General features: G+C 38.0%; 1 protein-coding gene across 1 annotated transcript in view; it reads right to left on the bottom strand.

Annotated features, from left to right (window-relative positions):
- Positions 1–25,012, bottom strand: part of LOC307138240 (uncharacterized protein) — a 44,265-nt gene extending 19,253 nt beyond the window's left edge. Inside the window, exons 1-7 of the mRNA XM_079836444.1 lie at positions 24,855–25,012; positions 24,169–24,328; positions 24,004–24,075; positions 23,184–23,260; positions 17,872–17,972; positions 11,286–11,402; positions 3,111–3,185 (exon numbers count right to left, since the gene is read on the bottom strand). Of these exons, the coding sequence (XP_079692570.1) occupies positions 3,111–3,185; positions 11,286–11,402; positions 17,872–17,972; positions 23,184–23,260; positions 24,004–24,075; positions 24,169–24,328; positions 24,855–24,917 (665 nt within the window). The 5' untranslated portion in view covers positions 24,918–25,012. The remainder of the gene's footprint in view (positions 1–3,110; positions 3,186–11,285; positions 11,403–17,871; positions 17,973–23,183; positions 23,261–24,003; positions 24,076–24,168; positions 24,329–24,854) is intronic.
- Between the last annotated feature and the right edge of the window lie 2,065 nt (positions 25,013–27,077).

The raw sequence follows: 27,077 nt of genomic DNA, 5'->3' as shown, positions 1-27,077 counted from the left end.
AGTCTTCAGTGTCACATGATCCTTTAGAAATCATTCTAATATGCTGATTTGCTGCTCAAAAAATATTTCTTATTCAATGTTGACAGTTGTGCTGCTTAATATATTAGTGGAAAACGTGATACTTTTGTTTTTTTCAGGATTTGCAGAACAGCATTTATTTGAAAAAAAATCTTTTGTTACAATTTAAAAGTCTTTACTGTCACTTTTGATCTATTTAATATGTCCTTGCTGAATAAACGTATTAATTTCTTTCTTTCTTTTTTTTATCGTCACCCTTAAATTTGAACGGTAGTGTATGCGTCATAAAATATCTAGTTTTTTTGTGTTCAAATGGAATAGCATAAGAAAATTCCCATTCAAATATTTTAGGATCAGTTTCAAATTACAATATTAGTTCCAATGGGAATCTTATTTATACATATAATAAAAGTACATTGTAGAAAATTCTATGGATTACTCCAGCCTGCAAAGCTGTTTTAAAATAAAAAGAGTATTCAGTATTTATATGGATTACTCCAGCCTGCAAAGCTGTTTTAAAATAAAAAGAGTATTCAGTATTTATATTGCAGATATCGCATAATCTCAAGCAGAAGTGGTTAATACATCTTCAGCATCTTTAATTTAAACCAGAAGCACTTATGACTTAAGCAAGATCAGTAATAAAACTTGTGCGATACGGATATTAACTTAAGCCCTGAGTTAATATCCACAACATTTAATTCACTGTCTCCTAAGTAATTGGATTGCATGTACACCGTCTTGCACTCAATAGGTTGAGCATCTATTAATCAAAGCGTAATTGCGCACATTTCCCAGATAAATTGCGCTGCTTCGCATCCAGTCATGTACAAATGAGTCAATCCGGGCATATTCATTTCTTATCTAGCTGAACTCATTCGAGTCGCATAATGGCGATAAATAATAGAGGCAGGAGTTTAAGAAATGGGATATTCCGGGAAGGAGAGCCTTTTAAAAGCAGGGATCTCTGAGGAACTGCGATCATGTCCCTGCTAAATGACTCCAATAGCAGGTAGAACAAGGCCAGGAAATGCGACTATTTCTTACTGACTTCCACTGAAATTCAATAGCTCCAGCATGCTTAACTATGGACACAAACTGCAACTAGCTGTAAATACCCATACAATTGGAGCTGTGCGTGGCTTTGTAAATATTTCATGAGTGCTTATGTGGGCTGTATATTAGTGTCTATGAGCAGCTCAGATTTTTCAGGACTAAACAGAGAAAGTGTAGTACTTGCTCCTTTCAGTTCTGACAAAAGACACTGTAAATGTTAACAGTACGGGAGTAAACTTACAATGATTCAATTTAAATATTTACTAAAATCATTAATGTGGTCACATTTGGTGCAATATACACTCATCTAAAGGATTATTAGTAACACCTGTTCAATTTCTCATTAATGCAATTATCTAATCAACCAATCACATGGCAGTTGCTTCAATGCATTTAGGGGTGTGGTCCTGGTCAAGACAATCTCCTGAACTCCAAACTGAATGCAAGAATGGGAAAGAAAGGTGATAAGCAATTTTGAGCGTGGCATGGTTGTTGGTGCCAGACGGGCCGGTCTGAGTATTTCACAATCTGCTCAGTTACTGGGATTTTCACGCACAACCATTTCTAGGGTTTACAAAGAATGGTGTGGAAAGGGAAAAACATCCAGTATGCGGCAGTCCTGTGGGCGAAAATGCCTTGTTGATGCTAGAGGTCAGAGGAGAATGGGCCGACTGATTCAAGCTGATAGAAGAGCAACTTTGACTGAAATAATCACTCGTTACAACCGAGGTATGCAGCAAAGCATTTGTGAAGCCACAACATGCACAACCTTGAGGTGGACGGGCTACAACAGCAGAAGACCCCACCGGGTACCACTCATCTCCACTACAAATAGGAAAAAGAGGCTACAATTTGCACAAGCTCACCAAAATTGGACAGTTGAAGACTGGAAAAATGTTGGCTGGTCTGATGAGTCTCGATTTCTGTTGAGACATTCAGATGGTAGAGTCAGAATTTGGCGTAAACAGAATGAGAACATGGATCCATCATGCCTTGTTACCACTGTGCAGGCTGCTGGTGGTGGTGTAATGGTGTGGGGGATGTTTTCTTGGCATACTTTTGGCCCCTTAGTGCCAATTGGGCATCGTTTAAATGCCACGGCCTACCTGAGCATTGTTTCTGACCATGTCCATCCCTTTATGACCACCATGTACCCATCCTCTGATGGCTACTTCCAGCAGGATAATGCACCATGTCACAAAGCTCGAATCATTTCAAATTGGTTTCTTGAACATGACAATGAGTTCACTGTACTAAAATGGCCCCCACAGTCACCAGATCTCAACCCAATAGAGCATCTTTGGGATGTGGTGGAACGGGAGCTTCGTGCCCTGGATGTGCATCCCACAAATCTCCATCAACTGCAAGATGCTATCCTATCAATATGGGCCAACATTTCTAAAGAATGCTTTCAGCACCTTGTTGAATCAATGCCCCGTAGAATTAAGGCAATTCTGAAGGCGAAAGGGGGTCAAACACAGTAGTAGTATGGTGTTCCTAATAATCCTTTAGGTGAGTTTTATGTTGATGCGATTAATCGATTTTACAGCCCTACACTGAACTGAAATACCATGACATTTAAAAATATAAAGATATTTAAAAAAAAAACTGGATTCAATAGTATTTTATGAAATATTAATATTATATAAATATCTGTTTAATGTCTGTTTAATCATATATTTCTGTGTGTATCAATGAATACAAATTAAATGCACAGGTATGATTTGATCCATTAATTATTGTCCCGTAAAAAAAAAAAAAAGTTAAAGGAGAAGTGTGTAATTTATTTGCCACTGGCATAACCAAACTTAATTGCCAAAATAATGATTGTTTTCATTATGTCTGGCTAATCGAAATGATAAAACAAACAGAGTAATGTGTTGATACAGCTACAGTCGGTATGCTTTTTGGGGAAATCAACCTCTGAATGGCTTACTTAAAGCAAGAGAAAGCATTTCAACATCCTAAAAAAATGACACACTTCACATAGCTGGTATAAGTGCCTCACACACTCTCTCTCTCGGCTGATGACTCACCAGAACTGCTGCCACTTCTCCTCTTCGAAGACATCCTCTGGGATAGGATCGATCAGCACCAGGTCAGACACTTGCCTGAAGAGACAGAGAGAGAGTGAAAAGACTACACAGAAGATGTTTCAAGAGCTCAGATGAGACCTCACAGCGCACACACCGAGCTCGTCCTGTAACCAGGGGGAAATGAACAGTGTCTATCGAGTGAGATGAATGGCCTCAGAGCCACAGTAGGGACAATATTTTCAGTCCTTGGGCATAACAGGGCTGACACAGCTGAATATATGGGTCTTAAAGATGCACATCAGAGCAGATGAAACGTTAAATCTGTCAGATGGAGGGTTGGGTGAATGTTTGCCGAAAGGTCAGCCCCATTATGCCCTAATGGATCTTATGGTCATGGTAGGTATTAGGGGTGTGACATCAAAATGTGACGAGAAATTTCGGAAGTGAGATAGAAGGGTGAAGTTAGGATAGAATATGCCACGGCAATGTTTACATTACGACTACACTGTGTTTATGCTTTTTATTTTAATTCCAGTGGATAACGGTCGGTTCAATTCCATCACTGATCACGTGACGAGAAGACAGGACCATGACGGCTGAGACATTTTCATGCCTCAAGTACATTTCTTTCACCGCTGAGGTCTACAATGAAAGCGCAGGTATTGGAGGGCATTCTTTTCGTACGTTTAAATAAGCAGTACGGACTTTAATCTCAAATAGACTGATTTAGGCTAGTTTATGGATTCCGTTTAAGCCTATCCAAGTAGGTTACTAGCATCTATCAAACATTTTTCCTATAGTCTTTCAGATTGCCAATACAGGACAGGTCAATGTTTTCTATATAGACGGTTGATGCTTTGTATTAAATGGTATGTTATATTGCATTAAATGATCAAGCTTTATTAGCTGACTGAATTTGATTATGTGATGCAAGGACGTGTTGCGCAGTGTTTGCTTTGAAATTACCAGTTGACGGTGCATTAAAAGAGCAATGGTTATCCAGTTTATTTATTCTTTATTCATGCAATTTTTTAAACAAGTCGTGTTGAAAAAAAGGTATGTACAAAGAATGTTATCACTCTTTTGAAAAGAATTAACGTTAGGCATATAGAGAGCCACTTTCGATTGTCTAACGCTCCATTAAAACAGGTCAATATTTGTCCCGCTGTTTATGCTTTGTAATTAATGCATGTATTTCTGTTGTGGTTTTAAAAATGTTATGAAATAAATATTCAAGTTTAATTACCATGCGTTATATTATTATTGAGTGAAAATAAGTCTATTTATACATATTTGTTTAAAGTATAGGCTAAATTAAAATAACGTTATTAACCGGTATTTTTTTTAATCAAACCGTTTTCGGAACAGTAATGTTTAATAATGAGGAACGCAAAAACGGAAACGCTATAATATCGATTCTGCTCGGAGTGAACCGATTGATATTTTTTTCAGTTTTTAAGCCCTGCTTAGCTCTGTATCATGCTTGAAGAAAAATGTGTTCTCTATTTGCACTTTGAATATTGAGAATAGTATTTTGATTATGGTTGCACTTATTGTTTGCACTTAATATCTATGATCAATTTGTGGAAAGGAGTTCCGTTAGGAGGTCAAAAGTTGTAGAAGCTCATAAATCATGTGCAGTTCTAAGGTCTGAAGAGACAATCATACAGGAGAGAAGCCAGTCAGTTGAGTTTGTGACTAAACCTTTTACAGTGCTTGAGTATTGTTGTCTTTTACTGCATATGATAATTCATATTCAGAAAGTAGAACTGAAATTACATTTAGTTGATTAGTTAAAGGGGTGATGAATTGAGAAAAACTTTCCCTTGAGCCTTTGATATATAAAAGTTAATCGTAGGGCTGTAACAATTTGGCCAAAAATAACAACCTCGATTAATTGAACATTTTACCTCGATTATGATTAATGAACGATTATTTTGCTCTTTTTTTTTGCTTTCCATTTTTTGCCCTCATAAGGTTTTTGAGTAAGTTCCTGATAAGGTTTTTCCTGTAAATATGTTCTACTACATATTACTCATACATTTCTATTCATTATGAAGCTGTGGTTTGTACTTAGCCTACTTCGAAGGTATTAAAATATATGCCTATAACGGTTGAGTTTCTAAGCTTAAGTTACTTTAGTGACTTTAGTCACAGGACGGTGTTGACACTGCGTTTCTGCGCTGCTCTCTGTGCGCGATCTTCGATGTGCGAGCTTCTGTCTAAGTGTTCGTTTGTCACAATATATCAGACATTAGTTCAACATACACATCTGATGGTCTAAAATCGCTGTAATGTTCAAATTGGCAGGCCTTAAAACACACACAACTGACAAAGCTTTGTGCGGACGCAGATGAAAGAGGTTTGCCTTCAGGGCACGCGCTCGTTGTCAGAGACGCGACACGGCTCGGCTCTCTGTCACAGAAAAAAGCTAAGCACTGAACGGATTTCCGTATTGTTGTTTTTGAATAGTGCACAATCGTTTTAAATGTTCAAATCTTTAAACGCATTTACTTGACAAACTTTATAAGGACGAAAGTGAAAGCGATCTGGCTTCGGGGCTTGCACGCGCCGTCTAGCTGTGTGTGTGTGTGTGTGTGTGTGTGTGTGTGTGTGTGTGTGTGTGTGTGTGTGTGTGTTGGCAGCGCGTAGGCTATAAGAACGGCAATTAACTTACCTGTATAAAACTGTAAAACATGCAGTTACTATTGAAGATCGAAATTTTATTGTTTAATGTTATTTTTATTTAGTATTATTATGTTTGATTATTTTTCACAATTATTTGTATAATGTACAATGTAAAGTCAGACTGTGTTGAACATTGTGTCCCAAGGAGAGACTTGGATGAGCTATATCTGTTACAGGAATGTGCATACTTATAGAACATGTTTCCACTGATGCACACAGTAGCATGCATCTGTTCATAATGTATTGTAAACTGATTCTTTATAAGGAAAGTGGATTGTGCAACTGATGTAAGCATGATGTATACGCTCTATTTTAAACATAGGACGCATGTTTCTCTTCCTTCTAAGGAAGTCTCTTCCTAGTGAGATCCTCTGTTAGTAGTATATATAATATCCAAATTGAGTGTTCGGCCTCAGACGGGACGAGACAAGACGAGACGAGATGGGAGAGAGAGACGGGAGACAGGACAAGAGAGGATGAAGAAGGGAGAGGGGAGAGAAATGGAGGAATGGAGAAACATACAGCTGGCATGAGACAATAACTTTTCAATGTCTCAACTATGTCTGATATATAAAATAATAAAGAGAGATCTCTTGGCAAATTACTGGTATCCGGTCCTGTGATTCAATCATAACGGGGACAAAAGCTGAATTTTCAGATCTACACTATAGTGATTATGGGCATCTATAAACAAAGATAACTGCTCCTGCATCTCTCTGTGTTCCTGCAAACTGCACTTGATGTGACTGACGGGGCGGAGTCAAGTGACTAAAACCGAAATAACCGACATGGGGAAAAAAACGTTGGTTAGAGGTTCTGAATTTCGGTTTCAATTATTTTTCGATTAATCGTACAGCCCTAGTTCATCGTGATATAAGAATATCCTGTAAGTTTCGGAGCTGAAAACTTTCCTTGTTAGTCAAAAGCTTTTATTGACACCAGACCCAGAAAACGCTCGATCTCAGATTATGTCGACCCTTGACATCATCATATGCTGGCCTCAACAGATAAATATGTACGCCTGCTTCTGTAGCCACGCCCACCGACTTGTGGAGCTAAACGGATTACGTTACCGAACAAAAAACATGCCATTGAGGATTACAAAATATTGTGCAGTGCCTGGGCTCAAAAGTAGTGCAATATGTAAGTAACTGTGTTCATTCTAATGCCTGACCTGAAATATGATGATTCATAGTCAAATGTTCAGTAAATCAAACCAGTGACTAAACGTCAACTTGCGATGTTTCTCTTAGTAGGATGAAAATAATCTGTTATTTAACAGTGATTAAATTCTACAACCCCAAATCAGAAAAAGTTGGGACAGTATGGAAAACGCAAAAAAAAGAAAAAAGAAGTGATTTCTAAATTTACTTTGACTTGTATTTCATTGCAGACAATATGAACACAAAATATTTCATGTTTTGTCTGGTCAACTTCATGTCATTTGTAAATATGCATCCTTTCCTGTCATTCAGACCTGCAACATTTCAAAAAAAGTTGCGACAGGAGCAATTTAGAGCTAGTAATGAGGTAAAATGGTTAAATAATGATGTGATTTGAAACAGGTGATGTCAACAGGTGATTGTAATTATGATTTGGTACAAAAGCAGCATCCAAGAAAGGTCTAATCCTTTAGGAGCAAAGATGGGCCGAGGATCGCCAGTTTGCCAACAAATTTGTGAGAAAATTATTGAAATGTTTAAAAACAATGTTCCTCAAAGAAAGATAGGAAGAGATTTGGATATTTCACATTCAACAGTGCATAACATAATTAAAAGATTCAAGGAATCTGGAGGAATTTCAGTGCGTAAAGGACAAGGGCGCAAGCCTAAGCTGAACAACCGTGATCTCCGATCCCTCAGGCGGCACTGCATCAAGAATCGTCATTCATCTATAAGCGATATCACCACATGGTCTCAGGACTACTTTGGCAAACCTTTGTCAAGTACCACAATACGTAGTTACATCCACAAATGCCAGTTAAAACTGTACTGTGCCAAAAGGAAGCCCTATGTTAACAGTGTCCAGAAGCACCGTCGACTTCTCTGGGCTCGGAGGCATCTGGGATGGACCATCACACAGTGGAAACGTGTACTGTGGTCAGATGAATCAGTATTTCAGGTATTTTTGGGGAGGAATGGACGCCGTGTGCTCCAGACCAAAGAAGAAAAGGATCATCCAGACTGTTACCAGTAACAAGTCCAAAAGCCAGGGTCTGTCATGGTGTGGAGTTGTGTCAGTGCCCTTGGCAAAGGTAACTTGCACTTCTGTGAAGGCACCATTAATGCTGAAAAGTACATAGAGATTTTGGAGCATAATATGCTGCCTTCAAGAAGACATCTTTTCCAGGGACGTCCATGCATATTTCAACAAGACAATGCAAAACCACATTCTGCACACATTACGAAGTCCTGGCTGCGGAGGAAGAGGGTACGGGTCAGGGCTCCAGACTAACTTTTTTCACTAGGAGCACAGTGGCCCCCAACTGAAAATTTTAGGGGCACAACCAGAAATTTTAGGGGCGCACACCGTAAATCAACATGCTAACCAAATCTACTAATTTCCACTGTATTACTAATAGGGATCGGTATCGTTAAGGTTTTAATGGTATTACTACTCTTACCCATACTGCTTATCGATCCGGTACTTTAACAGTATTCTTACCGGTTCTTTTTATTATACTTTTTTTTTTTATATATAAAAAAAAACATAATTAAGAACATAATTAACATGGCTTTATAATCTGAAAAGTAAAATATATATAGCAAAAGAAACCGCAAAGTTTGAACAAAAATATAAAACATCCATTTGTAAATGGACCAGTGTGCAGGCATTCGGAAGTTCTGCTAACATTAATATTACAGTAAAGAACAAACCTACAAAGAAATCTAATAAAGTAATGAAATGTAAAATAACACTGCATAGTTTTCACTGTATAAATTGATAGATTAATGCTTATAAAAGCTAAAGTTATTAATTCAAGAGATGTGAATATTTTCTATTTGCCTTTTGTTCGATTCGAATCAATGGCTCAATCGTCAGCAGGTTTATTAGACGCTGCCCCTTTAAGACCGATCGAATGTAGAACTAATAATATCGTATTCTCCTATTTCTCCAAACTATTTACGCCCATTTAAGATATAAACTGTTAAAATAACTACTCTCCAATCCGGTCAATTTGACAACGGCTATTTGTTGTTTATTTGATGGTTTAGACGCGCACACGAAGCCTCTCGCTCGCTTTCTCTCTCTCTCTCTCTTCTGGATTGCGAATGGCAAAAATGCATAACGGACAAATTATTTAATATTATCTCATATAGAAACGGCTGGCAAAGATAGAATTTGCCAGACATAACGTCTATCAATTATAATTAGTAAGTGTATTTTCTTAATTTCTCCAGTACCGACAGCAGGCAAATTTACTGGTCGCACATGTGCGACTGGACGTAAAATTCAGTCACACACTCAAATTTTAGTCTCAAAATGCGACCATTTAGTCGCACTCTGGAGCCCTGCGGGTACTTGACTGGCCTGCCTGCAGTCCCGACCTGTCTCCAATAGAGAATGTGTGGCGCATTTTGAAGCGCAAAATGCGACAACGAAGACCCCCGTACTGTTGCCTACCTTAAGACTTGTTTGCAGGAAGAATGGGACAAAATTACACCTGAAACACTTCATCACTTGGTGTCTTCAGTCCCTAAACGTCTTTTAAGTGTTGTGAAAAGGAATGGCAACATTACAAAGTGGTAAATGCTTGACTGTCCCAACTTTTTTTTAAATGTGTTCCAGGTCTGAATGACAGGAAAGGATGCATATTTACAAATGACATGAAGTTGACCAGACAAAACATGAAATATTTTTTGTTCATATTGTCTGTAATGAAAAACAAGTCAAAGTAAATTTAGAAATCACTTCTTTTTTTTATTTATTTGCGTTTTCCATACTGACCCAACTTTTTCTGAGTTGCAATGACGAGATCGCTGCTTTCATGCGCTCAGCATGTGTGTGATCGGCTACAATGATCATCACTGCAACCTTTCATGCCACAATCTAAATATAATGCCATAGATCTAAATATAACGCAACACTTTTCGCGATTAGTTAACCATGAGAGCTGTAATATTAAAACCTGCTAAAAGAGAGGGTAAAACTACTTCAAATGGAAAGACGTTAGCCAATTGCAGCAGTGGGTGTTTACACTGAACTCACACAGCAGACACGCCTCTTAAAACAGAGCGTTCAGAGCAGAGGCTAAAATCAGGGTAGGAAAAATTAGCCTGGATGCCAGCCGAACTTAGCCCCGCCCACAACATTTTTACTCGGGCAGTTCGGTCTGGAATTGATCGGTAGAGAAGTAATTATGCCCGAACAGAAACTGTTCGGACCAATGAAATTGTCAGGGCGGGCTTTAGACGATGATGGACAGATGATAAACAGTAACGTAATCATCACGTCATCAAAAGCCGCTTGGGTTGAGTTTGTTCTAATCCTAAACGGAGAACTTGTTCGTGTGCATTCACCTTTACTATTTCTCTCAGAAATGATGATCGTGTTGGTAAGTACTCTGTGTATCCTTAAATTATTTTTTTTACAACACCGGCAAAGATCGTACACTAATCTTGTTCTTCTAACGTTAGGCTACTTATTCCAGCGTGCGTGCAGACAGGGTTGCCAAGTTTTTACAACAAAACCCGCCCAATTGCTAACGTTCCTCAAAACTAGCCAAAAACAAGCCCAATAGCTTTCCAGGGGGGGTTCTCCGGGAAAAAAAAGGCATTTGGGGGGTAAAATATGTGTTATTTTGGCAGGGCTGGCAGCTAAAAATCGCATTCCTGGGTTTGTATATCACATAATTGGGGTCACTTCAACCCGCGGACATGGCAACACAGTGCAGTTGAGTTCTGTTGACATTTGACAACTAACGTTGTGCGTCGCTCCGTTGCTCTGATTGGTTGTAGGTCTATCCAATTGAGATCTTTCCTGGTTCGGTTGAAACACGCCCCATAATCACAGCCCAACGGAGCGGTCTCAGACTCATATTCTGACTAGAATTGAGTATGACGACGTCAGGCTAAGGAAAAATGCCTTTTATTTATAAATTATGACCATTTTTGATGTATAAAAGCATTCCAACATTACAAGTGCACCCCAGGAAACATGATAAACCAATAAAACAACGCAGTTCATATGACTAGAAAAATATTCTGCAGGTGCATTTTTAAATGTTTTAAAGGGGTCTTTCATCATTGAGGATTTCTTAAAAATACTATGTAAAAATCTCGTCTCTTCTCGTTCTTGTGAACCCAATCTCGTGTCTCATCTTGTGAGCTAAGTGTCTCGTCACACCCCTAGTAGGTAAAAATGCCTGGAAGAAAATCCCTGTTAGGCCTATTCAATACAGTTCACCAATGTATTGCACATACTGAACATGCATTCTGTGGTGGAAAAAACTTCCTGATTGTTACCAAACAGAACGAGGTGACTTACGTGTCATGGATGTGGCTGTAGAATCTGCCATTGAGTGTGCCCAGCTCGGAGCCGATCAGAATGAAGGGTGTGGCTATATCTGCAGCCTTGACCAATCGATGAAGGTCATCCACCATCCTGAAGGATATAAGAGGAGAGATACAGGTCAGGAATGAGTGCAGGTTTGTGGGAGTGAAGTCTAGACATGACTCATCTGACAGTTCATTAATCACCGGGACATATGATGACACACATGTCCGTTCACCTCCAGACGGGACACCCACTGTCCCAGACTCCCGCTCAGATTTTAAAGCGGTCAGTGATGTTACATGAAGGACAAACTGACCTCAAACCAGAGTCTGACACACTAAACTAATAAGCACTGGGTACCATGAGACACTAATGGGTTTTATTTCTGACATCCTCATTAACTAAAAGGCCACGAAGATTCAGTGAGCGCTGAGTGACTTACTGCCATATGTCTGGGATGTCTGGGGGCAAGAAATTGATCAAGAAAAACGAGAGATAAAGATTTTATGTTTAGATCTAATATTTGTTTTATTTATGTTTTTGGAATAATAATAATAATAATAATATTTGTTATTGTTATTATTATCAGTATCATATGTTTTTCTAATTATAGCTATTATAATTATAACAATTATTTATTTTTTATATTAATACAGGTAACGAGTGTAGGACAGAGGAGCCTCTTAAAGAAGAAGGTACAGGTCTGTGCGAGCCAGAAATCTTGCTTTTTTTTTAGTTCACCCAAACATGAAAATTCTGTCATTAATTACTCACCCTCATGTCGTTCGACACCCGTAATACCTCCGTTCATATTCGGAACACAAATGAAGATATTTGAAGAATGAAGATAAGAAAGGCTTCAGACAGGCCTCCATTGGCATTCAGTACATTTACACTCCCAAGACCCATAAAAGGCACTTAAAACGTCGTTACAAAGTCCATCTCACCACAGTGACTCTACAATCATTTTACGATGCGACGACAATAGTTTTTGTGTGCAAAAAAAAAATATCAACATAACACCTTTATCCAACTTGTTATTGCCTTCCGTGTGTGCCTCCACGACGCATGCGCGAGAATATGACGCAGATCCGGCGTTCGGACACATGACCCAGAAGCGATTTGTTTACAAGCAGAGGAAGACGCGAGTGTCTCAGCTGTTGGATTCTACATTGATCGTGCTTTAGGTCTCGGCGTAGTTCTCAAAATGGGGTTAAAGTGTGCATTTCATGGATTCCCGAACGCCGGATCTGCGTCATATTCTCGCACATGCGTCGTGGAGGCACACACGGAAGACAAGAAGAGGTTGAATAAAGTCGTTATTTAGATTTTTTTTGCGCACAAACTATTGTCGTCGCATCGTACAATTATTATAGAGTCACTGTGGTGACTTTGTAACGACGTTTTAAGTGCCTTTTATGGGTCTTGGGAGTGTAAATATACTGAATGCCAATGGAGGCCTATCTGAAGCCTTTCTCAGCCATCAGCTTTCAACAAAAAATTCTTAATTTTTGTTCCGAAGATGAACGGAGGTCTTACGGGTGTCGAACGACATGAGGGTGAGCAATTAATGACAGAATTTTCATTTTTGGGTGAACTAACCCTTTAAGTACACATTTCATAAAGAGATCGTCATATTAATTGAGTGGTTTAGTTTCTAAAGAATTTAGTTTTCTAAAGAAACACAATTGATTTATATGATAAACAGATTTAATTTAGGCTTTAATTTTATTCACATATAGAAATTCATCAACACACACATCAGTTGTGGTAAACGGAAGCTCTAGCATGTTCGCTTGATGTGCGAGAACCAATGAGGTCCATTGTCGTGTGTTACGCATCACGTTTAAGCTTTTGCAAGAACCATTGAGGTTCATTCTCGTTTTACGCATCACGTTTGAGCTTCCGCAAGAACCAATGAGGTTCATTCTCGTTTTACACATCACATTTGAGCTTCCGCATGAATCAATGAGGTTCATTCTCGTTTTATGCATCACGTTTGAGCTTCCGCAAGAACCAATGAGGTTCATTCTCGTTTTAGGCATCACGTTTGAGCTTCCGCAAGAACCAATGAGGTTTGTTCTCGCTCGTCAAGCAGGTTCGGTTGAGCTTCTGTTTATATTCGCTGATCAATGTTTATATGTGCACAAAACCCTAAATTCAGTCTATTCATCATATAAAGCAATAGAGTCTCTTCAGAAAATTTGGACTAAACTGCTCAATTCATATGGATTAGTTTTACAATCTCTTGAACTTTTTGAAGCATCACATTGTCAGTTGCGTAGCTGTCAATGGAGGGACAGAAAGCTCTCAGATTTCATCAAAAAGATCTTCATTTGTGTTCTGAAGATGAACGAAAGTCTTACAGGTTTGGAAAGACATGAGAGTGAGTGATTAATGACAGAAAACATTTTTGGGTAAACTATCCCTTTAAAGTTCAAGTTAAGTTTATTCATTATAAAAATGTTTAATATGGTAGTATGCATAGTCAATAAGTCTAAGAACAAAACAGCAAATGTCCTTCTCAAAAGGAAACTTAGTATTTACTATTGGCTTTCCTTCAACAGCAATTCAAACCAGGTTCCGAATTACAAGGGTTCAAAAAAGGTTTAAATAAAGAACAAAAGGGACGGTCATGAAAACATTTTCGCTCCCCGCTTATTGAACTTTAGTAAAATTGATATCTCTCCTTGAAGCTTGCTGTCCGCCTGCTTCTAGAGGCCAGACAGAGGAGAGAGAAAAAAGACCACTGATAACCAACTCCCCTGTCCTCTCTCCACACATCACTTTAATGCATGAAGAAATGCTACATGTTACAATGTCAACAAGCAACATGATAAGAGTGAATTCAGATGTAGGATGAAAAACCCTAAAGTCAGGACGTCTTGTTGCCAGAGGACAACGACAAAGACATCTCTCTCCTACAACGTTGATTGAATAGTAGAGCGGGTCATTGTCAAGGACATAAGACGCACTGATATCCGCTTGTGGATTAAAACTGTTCATGTGTATCAGGGCTGTTTCTTTGCTTTCAGATTTACTGCACAATATATCCATACAATATGTATGTATTGTGGATAAGTACACTACCGATGGAAATTTTTTTTGTTGAAAGAAATGTATACTGTTGAATAATTGAATGCATCATTGCTGAATAAAAGTGACAGTAAAGACATTTAAAATGTTACAAAATATCTACTTAAAAAAAAATGCTGTTCTTTTCAGCTTTCTATTCAGCACAACGGTTTTCATCATTGATAATAATAAGAAATGTTTCTTGAGCAGCAAATCATCATATTAGAATGATTTCTGAAGGATTTTGTGACTGAAGAAGTAATGATGCTGAAAATTCAGCTTTGACATTACAGGAATAAATTACATTTTAAAATGTAGCAAAATTGAAAACAGTTATTTTAAATTGTAATAATATTCCACAATATTTTTACTGTATTTCAAATATAGTCATGTGAAAATGTTAGGACAACCTATTGAATTCCATGGTTTTGTGGTAATCTGGTCCTTGGCAGGTCTTAATTTGGAAAATAAAACCTCAGATGAACAACAACACATGACATATCATACTGTCTCATTATTTATTTAGCAAAAATAAAGTCAAGATGGAAAAGCCATGGGTGACAAAGTTAGGACACCCTTACTGTTAACATAGGAATTAAGAGGGTAAGTAATGGTCAGGCACTGCTAATCAAATGCCTTTGATTAACTGTTCACCAGCAAGTGTGATCACCTCTATGAGAGCAGAAGTTTTGGCAGTCTGCTGGTCTGGAGCATTCAGGAGTGTGTTAACACAATGCCAAGGAGGAAAGACATCAGCAATGATCTTAAAGAAGCAATTGTTGCTGCCATCAATCTGCGAAGGGTTACAAGGCCATTTCCAAACTATTTGAAGTCCATCATTCTACAGCGAGGAAGATTATTCACAAGTGGAAACATTTCAGACAGATACAAATCTTCCCATGAGTGGACGTCCCAGCAGATTCACCCAAAGGTCAGACTGTGTAATGCTCAGAAAAATTGCAGACAACCCAAGAACTACACCTCACACTCTACAGGCCTCAGTTAACATGTTAAATATTAAAGTTCATGACAGTACAAATAGAAAATGATCAGTCAAGTATGGCATGTTTGGAAAGGTTGCCAGGAGAAAGCCACTTCTCTCTAAAAAAACATGGGAACAAGGCTTAGGTTTGCAAAGTTGCATCGGAACAAACCATAAGACTTCTAGAACAATGTCCTTTGCACAGACAAGACCAAAGTGGAGATGTTTGGCCATAATGCAGCGCCAAGTTTGGTGAAAACCAAAAGAGCATATCAGCACAAACACCTCATACCAAAAGTCAAGCACGCTGGTGGAGGGCTGATGATTTTGGGCTTGTTTTGTAGCCACGGGACCTGGGCACCTCACAGTAGGGCTGCTCGATTATGGAAAAAATCATAATCACGATTATTTTGGTCAATATTGAAATCACGATTATGTAACACGATTATTTCACATGACTTTGGGAATGTGTTGTATTTATTAAAAATACACCTTTCAACAATTCAATTGAAATTGTAACATTTGTTGTACTTTTTGAATTATTAAAATAAATAATATAACATATATTCAAATCAAAGTATAAAAGTATTCACGTAAAAATGATAATCACAAATAAATAAGATCAACAATATGGTTCGGCTAGATATGCTTTTCAGGTACGTCTAACATTAGTTTTCAGGTACAGAAATGTCTCAAATGTAAAATAACATTGCATATTTGAGTTTATAAATTAAAGATGAATCCTATTAAACTTACAAAAGCTATTCAATCCGGATCGGAAATGCGTCGTCTTTATCGACTGTATAAAGTTCACTTAAGGCATATACAGACTATGTCTGCTAGGATACTCATCAAGATGGACATGTTGACATACGTTTTGTGTGAGTTTGTCCGTTCAAGAGCAAGACTTGAAAGAGAACTCAATATTTGCGCGCTGAGAGATGTGTGCGCGCTCTCGGATGAGCGCACAGAGATACATTTTCTCACAGCGCGGCTTCTCATTCGTGTCTTCTGGCACTAAACCCGGGTGATGAGGGGGAAAACGACTGGTCATATTCGAACATACGGCAGCACTCGCATGCATTGAACAAAGTTTACAAAGAGAGAATTATTTGAAAAATATGAGGGGAAAAAAGGACGTTTACACGGCACCCCTGCTCTCGTCAGTTTTTGTTTCTTTATTAGATTGTCATAGGTCACTCTGTTTCATTTTCAAGTGGTTAAACAAATTCGTGGTGTTCCCTTGCGTTGCAGCCACTACCATGTAGCAAATCTTGCACGTAGCATGTTTCTGCTCGTCGTCTGATTCCTCGAAGCCAAACTGTTCCCAGACAACGGAGTTGGTTTTGTCTTTTTTGCTCACCAAACGCTGCTGTAACTGCCCTCCTTCTGCCATCTTTACTCGCGCCGAGTTTTTAAATTCCAGCGGATGATATGCACACGAGACTCACGACCTGAGAAAGTTTGTGGCTTCGGGAGGGGCGGATGAACGCATGCGCGTTTCATTCAGAACGCAAGGCAAATAATCGTTTTTTCTCGATTGTACTATTTTGGTGATCGTTGGGAGGCAAGATCGAAATCGAAATCGAAATTCGATTAATTGCACAGCCCTACCTCACAGTCATTGAGTCGACCATGAACTCCTCTGTATTCTAGAGACAAATGTGAGACTATCTGTCCGACAGCTAAAGCTTGGCCAAAATGTGGTCATGCAACTGGAAAATTATTCAAAGATCACCAGCAAATCTACAACAGATTGGCTGAAAAAGAAAAGAATGAAGGAGATGTAATGGCCCAGTCGAAGTCCAGACCTCATCCTGAATGAAATGCTGTGGCAAGAGCTGTGCATGAACAAATGCCCACAAACCTCAACAAACTGAAGCAATGTTGTAAAGAGTAGACCAAAATTCCTCCAGAATGATGTGAGAGACTGATAAATCATGCAGAAAATTATTACTTCAAGTTATTGTGGATCTAAAAGTGGATCTACAGGCAATTGAATGATAGGGTGTCCAAACTTTGTCACCCATGGTTTTTACATCTTGGCTTTATTTTTGCTAACATATGTGTAATATGATATAATATAATTTGTTGTTCATCCGAGGTTTTATTTTCCCAATTTTAAGACCTGCCAAGCACTAGATGATTTTTTATTATGTCCTGATGTAGAAAACCATGGAATTCAATAGGGTGTCCTAACATTTTCACAAGACTGTACATGAGAGCTCATGATCATGTGTCTTTCAAAACATCTTTCTGTCCTCAAACATTTTAATCGTAGTGTATATAGAATTAGAAAAGTATAAGACTCAAGTGTCAATATTTGACCACTGTTACAGAGTAGACATTTTATAGTGATGTCAATTTCTTGAATTGTGTCAGAAGGTCAACCTTTATTTTATGAACCATTGCGGAGGAACACATAATTTCCCAGAATGCTATAATACATCTCATCAAATGTCAATTTCAAGTTATTTGAAAACAATGCAGTGGACATTTCAGACTAAGACACTTTCATACCTTCCAGTGGTTGATATTCCCCAGACTTTCTCTGTGCCTGTAGTTTCATTCTGCAGGGTTCTTCGGCTAAAACCCAGACCGACTCTGTCATAGGTGCACACCTGAGAAACAACAGATCACAGATCATCAAGTGTCATAAAAATGAGAGCAGGAGAAACCTCAACTGTCACTAAAAAATATCATTAACAAATTCTTTAGGAAACTTAAAGTACAAATAAAGTATGCATTAAAATCACTGCAAAATTTACAAAGCCGCATAATTTCACCATTAAAACCAGTTCATCTTTATCATCAATCATTGCAAATGTTTGTAATGCAGTCACTGTAATGCAGGCCATAGACAGGAATCTCCAGCACTCCACAACTGTAGATTTGAGATGAGAAATAAATGTCTGACAGCACATCACATAAATGCTTCACCACCTCACTGCCTCACCTTACTAGAGTAATACAGGAGCACATGCATTGAAAGCTGAAGTCGTGTAGCTTTGCTGGAGATGAAGAAAAATCAATAATGTCTTTATGGCCTTTATGGTCTCTTTGGACACAAATCAATGAAAACTATGGTGCTGCCTTGTTTATTTAATGTTGTATATGACACAAGTGAAAGGCTTTCTTTTCTCATCTTGTAGATGAAAGAGATTGCATTAGATCATTCGAAACAGAATATATAAGTGTTTTTTGTTTTGGAAATGCAGATATCACTGAAATGGGAGTTGTGAGCTTGTGAATTATGCAGTATGTGACGAGAACAAGACTGGGCAACAATAATGTCATAGTCAACACAGCAAGCATCATGGTTTCTCACACCAAAATAGGTGTGAGACAATTTAGAAGACAAAAACCAAAAAGAGCACTGGGTGAGGTGAATATTTCATGCAAATATTAAAGGCCCGGGTATAGTTCGCGCGCACAGTTGAGCACACAAGCCTTTGGCTGTGAGCATGAAAAGGCACGTTCAGCGCTGTCTAGTCCACAAAGTCACTCGCACATGCGCTGTTGTACGTGCACTGTCCGTGTGGTAGGGATGGCTCGATGATACCACAATTTTGTCTTCGGTACGGTACCACAATCTAATACCGAAGTACCGATATTAAATCGATACCATACAGCAGGCGTGTCCAAACTCGTTTTAAAGGGGGCCGGATTCGATGTTCTGGACATACCCGGGGGCCGGTCCCTTTTCTATTAATATATATATATATATATATTTGACAAAAGCTTGAGCTGACAGTAGAGTAGCTTGATATACAGGAAATTTATAGATATTTAACAATATCTGTAAAACTTTCATCAACCAAAAAGTTTTAATGGGTGAAATTAGAGTTAGAACTCTATTCTTATTTAAATTTAATAAGTGCTCTATTTAGATCACCACAGGTAAAACCACACTACAAAACATGCTTTTCTGACTTGGTATTTCTGTCTTTTTTCCAGTCCAAATATCAAAAAATTATTTTACTAACGAAAATTACATATTTTTTCTTGATTCCTGGGGGGGAGAATCAAAATGAATTGAGTTTTTGCTTGAAACAAACTAAATAATCTGCCAATGGATTAGAAAAATAATCTTCCAAAATCTTCCTTAAAGATTCCAAACAGAAACATAATTTTAGCGGACCAAATTAAAGCGGACCGTCACGGAGCGTGAACAGCTGAAGTATACTTTGAACTTTAGGCTGTATTTACTTACAGTCCATTGTAGAAAACAAAACTTGCAAAGGTCTCCTTTCATTTGTCAGCAAAGCAGTTCTTTTAGGTGCATATTGTAAACGACATTTATGGAGAAGGTTTTCGGTATGACAGGCATGCTCCAATTCATTAATATTAGAAGAACAAATTCATGTGTACACACGCGTCGTGAATTAAGCAGAATCTTTTTCCATAATAAGTGCGTACAAATACGAAATAATCTAAGCAATTATTAGTTAATTGAATACAGATCAGACAAACTCACTTCCTCAGTGAATAGTTCAGTTTACTCCAAATAAGCCAATACCAGCTATGATACTACGGCCCGGTTTCACAGACAAGGCTTAGATTAAGCCAGGATTGTGACATTTACCCCTGGTTTCACAGAAACATAATTTTTCTTACCCCATTGGCAGATATATTTGCTTGTTTTAAACAAAAACTCACTTCAATTAAATTTTATTTTCCAGAAAACAAGAAAAAATATCTAATGTCATTTAACTTCTCGTAACATCTTGATTTAAGAATTTTTAGATATATTTAGACTAGAAACAGGACAAAAATACTAAATGACAGCATTTTTTGCAGTGCACACAAGGCAAAAAGTAATACATACAATATATATATATATATATATATAGAATGGTATTTAGTCTATAGACATAAATACAAATGCACAAAACTGCAAGTTTATGACAAAAAAAATTGTCTGCAATTTGGCCTTTATTACTCATTAATACATGTCTACATTACAAATTAAATAAAATTAGATATTAACCTACATTTCTGACAAATTACCACGGTTACAGGTGTTACCACAGTAAATCCATGATAAATTCGAAATTCGAATTGTTGTTAAATATGATTTTGAATCAGCTCCGCTGATTTGCACGTTAGATGTTGTTAGTCAGCGCTGTTTAACTGGATTTAAATTAAATCAAATCACAGAGAGATTCAGTACCGGAGACCTCAGCGCTGAATTCGAACACTTGTCACGGGCTTCGGATGTTCGGAAGGCTGTTTAGTGGACGCGTGATCGAGACACTCAGCAGGTAAACACATTTGTTCAGAGTCAGAGCTCGAGTTGCGCAGAGCACAAGCAGTAGCGCTGTTTCGTTCTGCTTTGGGCGCTGTTTCCCTGGCCTAAAATCTAGTACTGCCACCTTGCGGTGACATCGTGAAACTGCATGATTTGTAAATGATCCGTGGCGGGCCACATATAATACATGACGCGCTTTTGGCCCGCGGGCCGGACTTTTGACACCCCTGCCATACAGGGTCTGAATTTTGATGCGGGTATTGCGCATATTTTTACTCACTCTCGCAAGTTTTGGGTTTATGAAGCGAGAAATTACTGCAAATGTTTATTATTAAATTAATCAACAAAGATTATCACATCAATCAGTCATTTGGAAACTTTCTTGTAAGTAATTTCAGCGCGTCTCCATTCTCTCAAAATGAGCAAATTGCTTCTGGCTTCAAAAGACATCGCACCTGCACTATAAAAGCAACCTGCACGCTCAGATTCAACACTTTCGCTTCAGTTGCGGGACAGCTGACGGAAATCACTGCCCAGTGCCCAAACCTCGCCAATTTGAACATGCAAGCGATTTTATAGCATTTCGTAATACATATGGGATGAGAGCTCTTTGAGAGAAAGTTTTCTTTGCGCTCATGCCAACAACAAACACGCACACACACACACAAGCCTAAAGAGCTCACGCATTCCAAATTAAGTTGTTTTTCCTCAGTCAAATACACACAAAATTATGTCAAAAATGTCAATCTTTAGTGAGTAACGTTAGTTACATAAACACAGTTGGGTATGTCTTTCGCGGATGTAAATAGTGCAATTTATGCGTGCAAATATTATGAGGTCTAAACATCACTGGTTGAAACGAACGCTGGATATTAATTTAAACTATACGATCTTATGTATGTGCGTTAATCAGTGTTAAAAGAAAAATGTCTATATTAGATCGTTAGAATTATGCACTCACCTGTCGATCTCTTAATGTCTTACAAGTCAGGAATTAAGTGACCGATGCTTGGCAAGGTTTGATGGTTCTTCAGCAGTTTTATAAGCAAAGTAATTCCAAATTTCACGTCTACTCCTCTCTTTATTAATGAGATTTGTGCGTGTTGAGTGAGATTCAACTGCTGCATTCATCTTGTTCTGTTGCCACATTTGCCGGTTTCACGTCAGTTTGGGTAGCGCGCTGCCACCTAGTGGTGAACTTCGGAACAGCAGCATATACCGAAATGAGTAAAATCATGATATCGTACTGTTTGAAGTAAAATTTATACCGGTATTTTTCCAGTACCGGTATACCGCGCATCCCTACCGCGTGGTCACAAAATTTGGGCTGTGGACGTCCCCAGACCCTCCTGATGATGAAAATAACATCAAACGGACAGTGAGTGGACCGTCACGGAGCGTGGACAGCTGAAGTATACTTTGAACTTTAGGCTGTATTTACTTACAGTCCATTGTAGAAAACAAAACTTGCAAAGGTCTCCTATCATTTGTCAGCAAAGCAGTTCTTTTGGGTGCATATTGTAAACGACATTTATGGAGAAGGTTTTCGGTATGACAGGCATGCTCCAATTCATTAATATTAGAAGAACAAATTCATGTGTACACACGCGTCGTGAATTAAGCAGAATCTTTTTCCGTAATAAGTGCGTACAAATATGAAATAATCTAAGCAATTATTAGTGAATTGAATACAGATCAGACAAACTCGCTTCCTCAGTGAATAGTTCAGTTTACTCCAAATAAGCCAATACCAGCTATGATACTACGGCCCGGTTTCACAGACAAGGCTTAGATTAAGCCAGGATTGTGACATTTACCCCTGGTTTCACAGACAAGGCCTGAGCCTAGTCCTGGACTAAAATGCATGTTTGAGCTGTTTTAACTGAAAGCAACTTGCACTGAGGTATCTTAAAATACGTCAGTGCCATTGTTTTGTCTCAAGATGCACACCAGTAATGCTCAAAAGCTCAAACATGTATTTTAGTCTGGGACTAACTTAAACCTTGTCTGTGAAACCGGCCATACATGTACTTTTTGAAAGAAAGGTTAAATAGTAAAATCTGTACAGTTATTGAAACTGAAATCAACAGAAATTTCTAAATAACTGATAGTTCACCCAAAAATGAGAATTCCGTCATTAATTACTCACTCTCATGTCGTTCCAAGACCTTCGTTTATCTTCAGAACACAAATTAAGACATTTTTGATGAAATAGAGCTTTCGAAAGCTTTCTGACCCCACATAGACAGCAACACAACAACCACTTTCAAGGGCCAGAAAGGTAGTGAAGAGATGGTTAAAATAGTCCATGTGACTCCAGTGGTTCAAACTTAATGTTATGAAGCGACAATAATTATTTTTATGTGCAAAAGACAAACAAAAATAACGACTATATCTTAATATCTTAATTTGTGTTGCGGAGATGAACAAAGGTCTTATGGGATTGGAACGACATGAGGGTAATTAATGACAGAAATTAAGTAACTAAACCTTTAAAGAAACATATTCATAAATTAACATTATTTTTAATTGTAAGTTTTCAAACGTCCAGTTTTCATGCTGGCAGTTTGTTTAAACTGACCTTTGTTGATAATGAAAGACTTTCTTGCATATGGTACCAAATATCTGAAGACATTCCTGCTGGAGCATCAAGAACAACTGAAACACAAATGAAATATCCCACTGTAAATATTCACTGTGCACAACTGACAATATAAAGATCAAATCTTTCATTTTTGGATGAACTATTAAAGGAACGACTTTTTGGGACTTTAGCTTATTCACCATATCCCCCAGAGTCCATACATACCATTCTCATCTCCGTGCGTGCCATAACTCCTGACGCCCCCACTGCTAGCCTAGCTTAGCACAAAGACTGGAGGTAAATGGTCTCAGCTAGCCTGCTGCTCAATAAGTGACAAAATAACACCAACATTTTCCTATTTACGTGTTGTGATGTGTATAGTTACATCGTGTACTAAGATGGACGGAAAATGAAAAGTTGCGATTTTCTAGACTGATATGGCTAGGAACTATACTCTCATTCCTGCATAATGATCAAGGAACTTTGAGTCGTACCACCATGGGTGCAGCAGCGCAATGATATTACGCAGCGCTGGAAAATCGCAACTTTTAGGTCTTAGTACACGATGTAACTATACACATCACAACATTTAAATAGGAAAATGTTGGCGTTATTTTGTCACTTATGGAGCAATTGGCTAGATGGAGCCGTTTACCTCCAGTCTTTGTGCTAAGCTAGGCTAGCGGTGGGTGCATCAGGCAGAGTTATGGCACACACGGAGTTGACAATTGTATGTATTGACTTATCTAACTCAGGGATACAGTGAATAATCTAAAGTGCCCAAAAGTTGGCGTGTTCCTTTAAGAATATAACCTACCAACTGGTCTTCCATATCCTTTGCACAACAGATGGATACTTTGGCCGAGTCCGATATCAATCAGCTGGGCACCTGCAAATAGTAAGAAATATTAATACAAATGAGCTGAAAACTTAAGTTACCACATGATCCTAAAGTCTTTCTGAAGAGATGATGAGGTCTCACCTGTGGGTGACAGCGCCTGTCCCTCTCTCTGCAGTGAGGCGTAGTTCAGGAAAGCTGGAGTGAAGATAATGAAGAGCAGAACCTTCATCCAGAAGAATACAACAGACCAGCAGCTCCTCTGAGAGACAGTCACATTAGGAACACCTGAGTCCTCTGATGTCTGTGGGTAGGCAGTTCACATGACATGAAGTGTCTAAAACTACTTCCAAATGCAGTTTTATGCCGATACTAATAAATTGACCATTTCGAGATTTTCTGCATCATCTGATCACCCTTCTATCAGTTTCAAAATCTAACAACAGCCTTGGCAACATTCATTTCGTTTAATTTTGCAAACATCAACCACAGTTTCTAATTCTTATTACCTTTTAATTTCTTCATTATTTTTATTATGTATTATTATTTGTTACTTATTATTATTAAGAATGACATATGAAAATCATCCAGAGCAGTGAATTTACCAAAAAATGGGATGGTAATGAGATGGTATCAAATAGTAATACCATGATTCTTTCATTTACACCGTGGCGACAGTATTCACAGGGTACTTCAAAATATACCATGGTAATACCAAAGTACAAAAACATGGCGTTACCATGGCACCATATCAAAATAAAACTTTGTAACTTACTACAGTAAAAACATACATTCAGCCCATGAGTTACAAAATTAATGTGTTTCATCACCTTCTTTCTATCAGGTTTGACACTGTCCGCGTCTTCTCGTCCATTTGTCTTTCTGCGCAACATCTTCTGATAGTTTTTCACTCATATAAAAAGATAATGGATGATATTATATTTGTATGAATGAGCGTCAAATACGGCATGCAGATACTTCCGCATTGACGGGGTCCCATGAGGAGCCAAACGCGTAACGCGTTTCGTTAAAGCTTGTCAGCGATGAGAGGATTTCAACTTAAGAAAATATATGTAATGTATGCTATTCAATTCGGTACTAAACTACTATATTACCGCATGTTTTTGTGTATAATCATATTATTTTACACTGAGCGTTTTTAATTAGTTAGTTATTAATTTGTCAAAATGTAGAAATAAAACAATTAAAATTGTTGCTTATTAGTTAGACACATAAAATTAAAATCAATATCATTATGGAAAAGAGGGAGTCATTTCTTTTAATGATTATTTTATTTAAATGTAGCTACATTTATTAATTTTGCAGATGCTTGATTCACAAATGAGGGGCATCCAAATAAATAATTTAAAATGTATTGAATATTCTATAACAATATTCATACAATAAAAATATTTGTAGTATATCCTTCATATATATTTATTTTCCCCAAAATATTTTTCCAACGCGTTTTCTGTGTAAAATATTTTTTAATTAAATGTATCCTATTTGTTTACCTTTTTGACTTAACATGAATAAATGCATGCATAACATTTTGCATGTTAGGCTACAAATAAATGCATGTATAAAATTGAAACTGATGTCCATGTTTTCTATAACACTGTTTGTAATTGACATCCATCTACACAGGCTGGTTTACAGACATATAGTAGAATTTCAAATTTTCTTTTGTAGCATATCATTACAGTTTGAGACACATACTAAAATAAAACACACACATAATGAAATAGCAAATATAAAAGATGAAAGCATTGTAATGCCAGTTTGAATGTGACTTTCATTACAAATGGATGCCTTTTTATCCCACTTAAGGCTTAGATGAATCCACAGGTTCTGGGATGCATCACTTTAATATACGAAGGGTCCTGCAATGTAACATCTGTCCTGTAAGAGGTGCTGTGCGACATTTCAGTTTCTGACTGTCAGTTGATCCATTACACAATAACCATCTTAAACCACATTTCATGTCACACTAGCAGAAGGACATACAAGATCATTTGAGGCAGAGCTGCACTATAAAATAATATTTAGTGTGGCAGCAAAAATAAAGGTCATTATAAAGGTCAGCACTGCACGGTTTTACATGAGTGTGAGTGAATTTAACATACGCCACAGGACACTGACCCTTTTCAGGTCCTGTATAGGTCCAATTCAGAGTTTAATTATGTATACAGTGCTGGTAGTCATTCTAAGGGCAATGCTTCTGTCGCAGATGTAATGTATGTAAATTATGATTTTATGCATCCTTGCTCTCACTGCAGGTTTACGTCAGAGTCCAGCATCCATATTGAACAGACTCTGAAGCCTGTGAGCAACCTCAGTTTGTGTCGGTTCCTTTTTTCTAGACGAGGTAGGCCATGCTAAACTGAACAAATGTAAATGTCCAAGGCTCTTCTCTGCAGGAACCCTGAGGAAAATAAAACAACAATGACATCAAGTGCCAGGAAATCTAAGACTTCACGCTGTGCCTCAGACAGCAGGTGTACTGTCATGTGATCGCAAGCGTGGCTCTCTGCCTGTCATTCACAGCAATCTCTGAAAGATACAACTACCGCCAAACACAGCAAAAGGGTGATTTTTTTTTCTTCACAGAGTGTCAATCATCACAATCTGTTCAAACATGCCTTTGCCACAGTCAAAGACAGTAATGCCAGAAGTGTCATGCCCGTTCAAAAAGAGGGAGCACATGTGATTTTAAAGGCAATTCATATGTGAGTCATTCTATACTTAGGGTACAAAAGTAAAAACAATATGGGGTCAATTTTCCTTGAGCTTTTGACATATAAGAGGTTATATCAAGTAAGTTTCAGAACTGAAAACGTCCTTGTTAGTCCAAAAACAGCTTTTATTGAGAACGGTTCGTTGTGGAATGTGCCTAGATAGGTGAAAGACCGTCTCTGCAGAAGAAGATCAACGCCTACTTCATCATTGCAACTTTGGCACCGCCCACTGGCGTGTTAGTGAGATGACGAGGAGAGAAGAGATACAGGATCACTGGACTAAATATAACATTACCTTCCAAAGGATCCTAATGT

Source organism: Gobio gobio (assembly GCF_949357685.1).
Source record: "Gobio gobio genome assembly, chromosome: 15".
Taxonomy (NCBI): domain Eukaryota; kingdom Metazoa; phylum Chordata; class Actinopteri; order Cypriniformes; family Gobionidae; genus Gobio; species Gobio gobio.
This window is presented reverse-complemented; position numbering and strand designations above follow the sequence as displayed.